General features: G+C 47.2%; 1 protein-coding gene across 1 annotated transcript in view; it reads right to left on the reverse strand.

Moving 5' to 3' along the window:
* Positions 1–6878: 6878 nt before the first annotated feature.
* RET (ret proto-oncogene) overlaps positions 6879–10119 on the reverse strand; it is a gene marked incomplete at its 5' end in the record, with an annotated part of 20827 nt that continues 17586 nt past the window's right edge. The window contains 2 exons of the mRNA XM_006774504.2: positions 6879–7372; positions 8863–9155. Of these exons, the coding sequence (XP_006774567.1) occupies positions 7215–7372; positions 8863–9155 (451 nt within the window). The remainder of the gene's footprint in view (positions 7373–8862; positions 9156–10119) is intronic.

Below are 10119 nucleotides of genomic sequence, written 5' to 3' on the forward strand. Positions count from 1 at the left end.
CAGAGGTTATTTTTGGGTCATGTGTCACCCGTCAACAACATAACCCAGGAAGAACTATAAAAGTGGGACATGGTCAGGAACCAGAATCTCAGGGGTCCTTTGAACATCTTCAGATGGGTTTTATCTAGTTTCCACCCTCCATGGGATTTGAATATGTTTTAGATTTGCATGTGTCACAGAAACGAAACTTTATGGCATCTGTCCCTGGGTTCATGTTTACAACTAAAGAAGAAATCTGGAATTCCACACAATTGGAAGACTACTTCAATAGGCGACTTCAAACTGAGGCTTCTCAGAGATCTTCTAAAAGCAACCAATCTTCAGAAGCAGACAGCTAACTCAAGACTTGTAGAATGAGCACATGATATAGGTTTGTGGACAACTTCTACCAAGATCCCTGTCTAATCTCTGTTTTGTTTTGTTTTTTAATGTTTGCATGCAACCATTCTTTCTATTTCCGATAGACCCCAGGTTGTCATTTACCAATAACTGGCCTTTTCCTCTCATTTCTCCTTTTTATGTAATTGTTAGGTCAGAATATACTAAGGCTAATCCTCATAGTATTGTTAGATGATCCCAAACAGTACGCATTGCCTTAAATCTTAACTGCCAAACCTCCACAAGGAAAACCTCTGGGAAATTCCAGTCTCATTGAAGATCCATTTGCAGTATCATGAACAAATTACTTTAAACAAGTTAACCTGTGACTTTGCTAGTATCCTGCTTTCCCAGAAAAAGAATCAATTGTTAGAGTCTACCAAGCACACCCTAAATTTAAATTCAACAACCTTCAGAGGGTGATTAGCCAAATACTTGTTTCCTATAAGATACCACTATAGGGTCCAAACATGTAATCAGCTGATGTAAGGCCTGGCTCTGGCCTTCTGTCATGAACAGATTTCCCCCTTAGATCTCCATGTGTCCCTGCCAGATATCTTTAGTGGTTAGGATGCCTGGTTCTGTTTGCTTCAGACTAACATCTCATGCATGTAGAAATAGCATTTCAAAACTTGTCTGTACACAGAAGTCCTAATTCTATAAATCATTAAAGCTGAAAATTCTGATTTCAGACACAAGCTCCAAAAGGAAGTCACCCTTAATTATTCAGTACTCTTCCTGGGGGGATTACTTACTCATTGCTTAGCAGATTTCCATTTGTGGGAATTATATACATCCTGTATAATAAAAGGCTAATATGCAAATCGACTGAACAGTGGAACGACCGGCCCCTATGATGTGTACTGATCACCAGGGGACAGACGCTCAATGCAGGAGCTGCCCCTGGTGGTTAGTGCACTCCCACAGGGGGAGCGCACTCAGCCAGAACCCGGGCTCATGGCTGGTGAACACAGCGGTGGTACAGGAGCCTCTCCCGCCTCTGCCACGGCACTAAGGGTGCCTCAGGGGATGTCCGCCTGCCCATTTAGGCCCGCTCCCCAGGCCTAAGCCAGCAGGCATACATCCCCCAAAGGGTCCTGGACTGTGAGCAGGCACAGGCTGATCTGAGGAGACCCCCCCGCCACCCCCAGTGCACAGACATCATGCACTGGGCCTCTAGTAGAATAATTATAAGAAACTTATCACTAACTCTGGAAAAAGTCACTAGTGGTACCATCTCTTCCCTGATGGAACACAGATCAATTCCAACTGTTTGGCAGGACAATGATGGATGTTGCTCTAGATTTCTTGTTGCTTAGTCATGGTCTGTGCCATTCCTAATACAATCTTGGATCCTCGAAACCAGGAAGGTGGAACAGGAGATATGATGCCTTAAGGCAAAAGCTACTTGGCTCTCTAAAGTGGATCTTTATGGCCTATATAGGACTTGTTCTTGGCTTGGGTTGGAGTTCTTGGTTCAAAGGACATTACAGGGATTATTAATTGTTCTTGTTGTTGTCATAGTGATCATGATATTGGTTTATGGCTTTCTATCCAGGGTCTGAAATGCTTTTGCACAGCCACTGTCTTGTCAGATGATCACTGTGATGATATAACAGAAAGATCAAGAAGACTTCATGATGTTGACCATGAGATGACTGAATAATCAATCTTAAAGTGGTAAAGATCTGGATTTTTTACTTCCTTGAGTTTTTCTTTTTTAAGTTTATCTTTACTGTTGAAAGTATTACAAATGTCGTTTTCTCCCCATTGGACTTCCTTGAAATTTTCAACCTATAAGCAAAACAAAAAAGACCAAATTTGGGAACTGAGAGACAGAATATGCAAACAGACAATGGCTAGACCACATATAACCAAAGAACTCTAACCCACAACCTTTGCGGTAATCAGCCGGAATAATCAAGACTTGGCCAATGACTGCTAGCTTCTCTACTTTGTGCTCCCATTTCCAACTCAAAACCAGCCTAAGAAAGCCAAACATGTTCCCCAGGTGAGTCATGTGACATGCCCTGCTTCTAGTGAAAGCCTCCCGCTTTGCCATGCCAACCCCCTCTGATGACAGCCCACCTGAGGCCTCCCACCTCCTTTTGTTTCCACGGACTCCTCTGCCTGCCTTGAGTGTCTGCCAAAATCAGGGTGGAGTCCCCTGCTAGGGCACGTTCAGAATAAGTAGCTCTGCTTGGTCTTACTTGGGTGGTCTTTATTTCTACAAAGCTAAGGATTATAGATCATCCGGCCTCTCTTTAAAAATACAACTTTCTCTCACAATACTTCTTTTAATGGCTGTCTTGAGAGAGACCAGAATCTTCCCCTCCTCTGTATTATTCCTAGTCTTAAAAATCATTTCCTATTATCATCCCCCTGACCCCCAGACATTCATGAAGTCTCCCAAACCCTTTGGGTGTTCCTGGCCTCTCAGGCCCTGTGGCCACAGAGCCTTCAGGAAAAATGTCAAGGTCTTTAAAACTCTCTGAAGAAAGGCACAAGCATGGAGCAAGTCCTATGACCTTGGTGAGAAGAGCCCTGAGGCCAGGGGCTGTGAGGCAGGCACTGAATGGGCTCCCTGCAGCCTCTGGACACAGTCCCTCGCCTCAGGTAGCAAGAGGCAGCTTTATGCTCTTCCTTCTCCAGGGCTAGGCCCTTCTCAACTCACAGGAATGACTTTCCTTGGTGGGGAAATGACAAGTGCAGAAAGGGACTGGGGGTGGGGCAGGTGAGAAACAAGAGCAGCCAAAAAAATATGGTTTACTTTGGTGCTATTTACAAATTAACAAAGATCAATGAAAACATGGACATTTCAAATGGACTATGCATTTTTATTCAAGAACTTGACAGTGTGGCGCATGGTAAATATTGTTTGTATTGAAGCATCAAATGACTTCCTTCTCAAAAAATAAATTTTTTTCCTTTTTATATTTTCAGTTCTAGAATGCACTTTTCTTACCTTGCCTGTCCACATTTTGAACTTGAATTGTTCCTTGTCATCAGAAGGGATGCAGGATTATGGTCTTTCCTGGCGTGGGACAGAAGTCTTGAAGTCACAGTGGTGGGAGTAGTTTCAGATCATTGCCCTCTCCATGCTGCCTGGCCCAGCTTCCTGTGATGTCCACGTCCCTGCAGCCTGAAGCCAAATGGCCTCCCTGTCATGTTATCTTGCCTGGGCTCCCGCTGAGAGATCTTGGTTGGCCAGGTCCTGTGTTTTAACACGTCAGAAACATCTGCAAAAGTATCTTGTCACTTGACAGGGCAATCGAAACCTGAGTCGCAAAGATTAACCGTGCTTTCTTTTGGGTGTTCGCAGTGTGTGCCCCATTAACTTGAGGAGTGAAGCTTATTCTCTCAGCTGTTAGACAACCACCCACCCAGCCTGAGCCGCAGGACAGGGTAGCGTGCCTCAAATCGCAAACTTCTCTACCTACAGGTTCTGGTTTCGTATCACCTCAGCTAAGATAATCCTTCGTGGGAGTCCTAGCTTCCGAAAGAGGTGGGGGACTCTACACAGTTCTAACAGGCCATCCAGGCTGCAGAGTTGGAGAAGGGATGGGGACAGGGCAGGCAGGATCAGTGGCGGGGCACTTCTGTATGTAATGGCCCAGGAGCAGAGGGTAAACTCCACACGTGCCTTTATGCTGAGATGCGCCCCATGCTGCACCTGCAGATCCACTCTCACTGCATCTCCCAGGGCCCTAGAGTTTAGGCATTTCCCAGAACCACCCTAAACACCACCAACTAAATACCCTTTGTGTGTGTATGTTGGAGGAAGGAGAAAAAGCCATTTACTGTGTGTGTATATGTGTGTGTGGGGGCGGGGGGGGGGGGAGATTATACTGCAAGAAATTGTGCTTTTCCTTTAAATTTTCTTCTATGTGTAAAGTATTTGTCCAAGTCCTTTTCTTAGACATTGTATTCAACATTTGCACCCAAATAAGCTGGCCTTGTGGTGGGAAGGGATTGTTTGTGGAAGCTGGCGGAGAATGTGCTTTTTAGGAAAAATAAACCAGAGACAAATGAAAAAATAAACCAGACAGAAACTCCTATGGTCATGTAAAGGGGTGTTTAGTATGTTAGCATTCACTTTCCTTGTCATGGGTTTCTAAAAGTGCAGAGGTAAAGGCTGTAGCAAATAACTGAGCCCTAGAAATTAGGTTTATTTCCAGTCCCTGTAGTCCGGATTGAAGAAGAAACTGAGAGTAGACTCAGGCACTGGGGCGAGCAGCTGCAGTTCCTGGGACGTGGGCAGCCCCCGGGGAAGAAGGCACAGGGAGTCCGTGTGTGCACACGCCTGACCCAGGAAGTGACACAGGCCCTCGGCAACCACACGTGAGATTTATGGTGGCAACAACTTGTGTTTGCTGACTGACCCACTCGTTGCCAGGAACTTTGAGGTGGAGCTCATAGAATTTCTGCACAGTCCAACGGGAGGATGGAAACAGAAGCACTCGGTATATTCAACTTCACAGTGCTTCGGGGCATAATTTCCCCTCCAACTTCCAATGGACTTTCAGTCATGACATGCATTTTACATCCTCTCTCCAACTGCAGCCTGTCCAACTCCAGCCTCAAGAAACAAGGGGCAAGCGCACTGCCAGGGAACCATAAACACCTGACCGTGGCCTTGGCTGCTGCTCTGTTCTTGGGAAGGAAACCTGAAGGCCGGGATTCTTTGAATAGCGGGACTGGATGAATTTTCAAGTTACTGTCAATGTGCCTGTTCACCTACACATTGTGCAAGATATGTCCCTAAGACCACCCAGAGCCTCCTGACCTTCCACCACTGTGAGCTCCCCAGTGGCTACCCCAACAGATTCCCTTGTGACATTTTAATCCTTGCACTGCAACTTCCAAATAAAAAACCTGATGTTTCCAATTAGGCAGTTAAACAGAGGAAAGAAGTTTACACATTTTATGATATATGATTTTATTTACATAACTAAAATTATTTTCTTAGTCACCTTGATTTACAAAAACAAATGAACACGGTATGGTTTTAATAACCTTTCATAAATAGATTTTACAAATTTTCATAACTGACAGATTGCTAGTTAATACTCAGTAACACTTAAATACTTAGTAACTTCTGCATATATGCATGAAAATTCTGAGGGGACTAGTAGGCACGAGTACTTTCATAACTCAGGACTAGACAATTAGGTTATTAGTCAAGGGTTAATTCCCCATCACTGGGTCAGTCACTGGCTCGGAGTCCTCACCCTGCTAACAAACCTGCTACAGAAACTCACTGAGTAGGCATTTTTAATAATCTGAAAGTGAACCCTTAGTTAATAAGACTAGCACTTTTAATAATCTGAAAGTGAACCCTTAGTTAATAAGACTAGCACTAAGCACGTCTGAAACCATAAACTCCCAACGAGATATTGGTAAAAGAACTCATAGGGCATCTGAAAAATGGCTCCAGCTTCAGCTGTGTTAGTCTCCAGTAAGTGCTTTTCCAGCTTCCTCCGGGTGTGTACCCAGCGCACACCACGCGGCTCCAACACATCCTCAGCCGAACCTTCCTGGCCGCCAAAACGCTGTTGATGTTACTGCCCTTACGCAATGCCTCTAAAACACAGCCTTGTAATAAACCTACAGGTGCGCCCCTCCCCGCTGCTTTCCATCCGAAGACCAGGCAGTGTTTGGCGACCGATCCTCCCCTGGGAAGTTGTGCTGAGACAAACACAAGAGCCACCAGGACTTTCCAAAAGCTCCTCCTCCCCCCAAGCTGGGTGGAGCGCGGTGTCTGTGACCACAAACAGGCAGAGAAGAATGACAAGCTTATGAGTCATGGTCAGAATCTAAGCAACAAAAATGTCTCGCTACAGCAGCATCAAGTGCACACACAGGAAGAGGGGATACACGTACTTTTCCACACAAGCTCTATAAGAGCCAGAACACTGTCTCTTCCTCGTCAGAACAGAAATCAGAGGCTAGGTGGTCCTTGGTCATTGTCCATGTTACTTCTGACATAACTAGCTGAACAGGCCCTTGTACGCTGAGCACCAGCTCCACCCACTCCTGAGGTGCGAGATGAGCCACTGCTCTCTGGTGCTGGGCATGAAGTGGACGGAAGGCTGGGGTGGGCTCCCAGCTGCCACCTCTCTGCCTGGACTGGAGGCCACTCCACAAGCACCCCGCCCCCTCCCTTCATACTGTTCTAGACCAGGAAGTGACCAGTGACAGGGCGAATGTGTCTCTGAGCTCTCTCCCGACACTGCCTGTCTACACAGCAAATATGGCATCAAATCCCTCCATTGTGCTAATCTAAGAATCATTTTAATCATGATAAAAAAAAATCAAATGTCTTCCTAAGAAAACGTTTTCCTTTAATAAAAAAAAAAAAAAAACTCAGGATCTGTGCCAAGACCCCTTCTCCCATACCAGCCCTGGCAGGTTTTGACACCAACACTCGGCCTTGCCAGGCTCCCATTCTCAACACTGTCAGGTCCTTTGGGCCAGTTTTGTCCTTGCTGCCTTTGTGGGGGGCAATGGGGGAGGGGAGCGTGTGCTTCATGTTTACATCTCGTTGCCTTGTTGGGTGGCAACCAGGAGAATCAAACAGATCAGGTAGTGAGTGAGGGACCCGAACGTGTGAGCACAGAGCACGGTGATCCCTGATGAACACAGACCAGCACCAGCGCTGCCGAGGGCTGCAGAGGAGGAGGGACCTACACACGGGACAGGGACTCCCATCCAGTGCACGACGTCTGCTGGGAGGGAAAAGCCGCCAGCCAGTGGGAAGGGCACAGTGAGGGGCCGGTGGACCATCTCGGCAAGTGTCCTCTCCTTGTGAGTCCATTACCTTTCACAAAGAAATGTTAACTATCAAACGAGTCCGTTAATTGTGCCGCTGAGGGTGAAACCATCCAGTTAGCATATACACTATCATTGGCATAGCGTGGACACCCAGTGCTAGTGCCATCGGCTCTCGTGAGTGGTACAGGACTCTCCTCAGGCCAGTTCGGGTCTGACATGCCTAAAAATGAAAACAGATCATTTGCTCTGCACTGAAGAACCCACGCTTCATGTGCAGACAGCAAGGTCTTGGCAAAACTCCCTGTGCGGTTCCAACCACACTCTGGTTTCTGTGCCAATTACACGCATGGTCTCCTGCTCCAGGTTTGCAAAGCGTGTGCTCAGGGGAACTATCACGAGCTCTCTTGGTAACTGGCCAGACGCGGCCAGTTTTGACTTTTATAAATTTCAAACTCTCAGATCTGACATATATTTGCCGACCTCTTTAGCTCGTTTTCTAAGGCAGCGGGAAGCATCAGCTCATCGCTGTGCTCAGTGGCTTACGGCAGCGGGCAGCTTCCATAGAAAGTTCTTGGACGGAAAGCCTGTCTTCCCCCCAAGTCTAGGCTGGAGGAGAGGGTCTTCCAGATCAAGAGTGCACACAGGGGAGCCCACAGCGGCGCCAGGACAGAGGCACGGAGCACCAGACCCCAAGCCAGCGAGGAATCGAGTGACTCAGGAGGCGTGCAGAGGGAACACACTCAGCTGAGAAATGCTTGAAATGCCAAGACTTCAAAAACAATCAATGATGAGGTTAGAAAACAGGGAAAATTTCAAGTATTTAATTGAAGACAAAAGAAGGAGTTTTGGCAAGAACCGTATTTACTGTCCATTGCGAGACCACAGCACCACAGACTACGTTCTTCCAGAAGCATCTGCTCTAGCTGTCAGCGCTGACTTCCTAAGTGACAGCCGTCATGACAGTGGGTAACGTAAAGGATGTGAAAACAGCTGCCTGCGTGTGCCCTCCCCGGTGCTGGCCTGTGGCTGGGCACCCCGCCCACCCAGACAGGGTCTGGGGCCACTGGCTGCGCTCCGTGCAGGTGCCTGCTGCTGGCTCCTCCTTTCTCAATCAAACGCCTCCCCAGTTTGAGTAAGTGTGTTCCAGTAGTTAAATTACAAGTACTGTGACTTGATGCCCACCCCAGAAATGACTTATTCATCATAGTCTCAACGTCCCCTGAGTGTTCTGCCCTGCGCTCTTTATCATCTTAAATTGCTGGGCAGTGTAGTAATTACTCTTATTTTCACATCCTTTAAAAAAACATAGTTGCAAAAATGCCTGAATGTCAACGGATGCAAACTCAGACATTACAAATAAAAAGGTTCAGAGTGGACTTTGGCTTCATTCAGACCAGAGAGACTCTTTAACCCCTTCCCCGACAATTTTTTTGTTAAAAACGTTTCTTTTTCAGACTAATTTTTTTATTTTGGTTCTATATAGTATTTTTGATGCGGGTTATGAAAACAGTTTGTAACTCGTCTTCCTATAAACCATATTTTTTTACCATATTTTCTTAGTATACTCGTCGACGACTGAAAAAGAACATTTTGTGAAAACGAGTATACACGTTTCTGCCGGGCAAGGGGTTTAAAAAGCATTCCAGAGAGTAAGGATAGTGCAGAGAGGAACAGAGTCCTAGAATCTAGTAAATGCATGTGAAATTCTACCATAGAGTTTGTTTTCAATCCACGTGGAGGGGAGGGTTCGAGGGAGGGGAGCATTATTACAGTCCGCCAGGGGCATCTCCTCTTCCGAGAGGCCGTCATCGTAAAGCAGGGAGTCGGACGGGGTGGGCGCGGCCAGATCCAAGTAGTCCTGGAACAGAGAGATGGCTGGTCGCCACTCCCCCCACATGTGCCACGAGGGACGTGCCCCTGGGCAGAAGCCCTGGCCTTGTCCCATCCGATGCCAGTCAACGGGCTTCTCCAGGAGACCTGAGCCCCTCACCAGATTGCCAGCTCTGAGGTCCCCCAGCACGTGCATCACCTGGCCCTGTCCCATAGTCCTCACGGCCTCCCCCCCCCCGCTAGAAAGTCGCCTCCCATGGGGCAGACATGTCCTCCGTTATTGCTCTGGTCCGATCTAGGCAGCGTGCAGCACCGCCCCGGTGAAACGTGGGGAGAACAGCCCAGCGCTTTCCTGCCTGCTTCTCAGCGCTGTCCCAGGAAGGCCGCCTCGGCCTCAGCTGTCACTTGTTTAGGGGGACCCTGCGTTGCTCAAGTGATACACTGATGCTAGGTTTCACTACAAATGGCCTCCACCACGCATCTTGTTTTTCCCGTCTGAAGAAATTACAACTGTCGGTTAACGTGTACATGTGAGGATGAACATCGATGTAAACACCACGAGGGGAGGGTCTGTGCATGTTTCTTTACACTTGCATTTCCATGAGCTAAGACGGAACAGGGTGTACAGCCATTGCTCCATAAATATTAGTTGAAACTTCGTTGACTTTCTCATTTTCCTACAGAGTTTAAACTGAAGGCACACGACTGAATGTTGCCTCTCAGATCTGTTTTATTTGGCCTACACTGAGCTTTTGAAAATGTAAATGAGTTGCCAACATTAAAAACTGGGAAACGTAGCATAAAAATCCCTTAAAACTCAGAAGATCTGACACACTGGAATTCATTTCCCAACAGGTCACATGCGGCTACAACAGGGGTCCTTTAGTGGGACTGGTGTGCTACTCCCTAGTCCGGCCCTCAGCCGGGTCCCTCCGAACATCTGCGTTGAGGACACTCATGTCAACGTTTTCCTGTAATTTTGTTTGGCTTTGGAATATTTCTCTCATACACCTGTCCTTTGAGAGCTCCTCCAAGTGCCATTCTGAAAACCTCGGTGTCTTCATGATTTGAAAAGAAACCCAAGGGACCTGGCGCCCTCCGTGGTCAGCAAGGCCTCTCCCCTGCACAGCTTCCCTC

Source organism: Myotis davidii, unplaced genomic scaffold (genome assembly GCF_000327345.1).
Source record: "Myotis davidii unplaced genomic scaffold, ASM32734v1 scaffold368, whole genome shotgun sequence".
In the NCBI taxonomy this organism is placed as follows: domain Eukaryota; kingdom Metazoa; phylum Chordata; class Mammalia; order Chiroptera; family Vespertilionidae; genus Myotis; species Myotis davidii.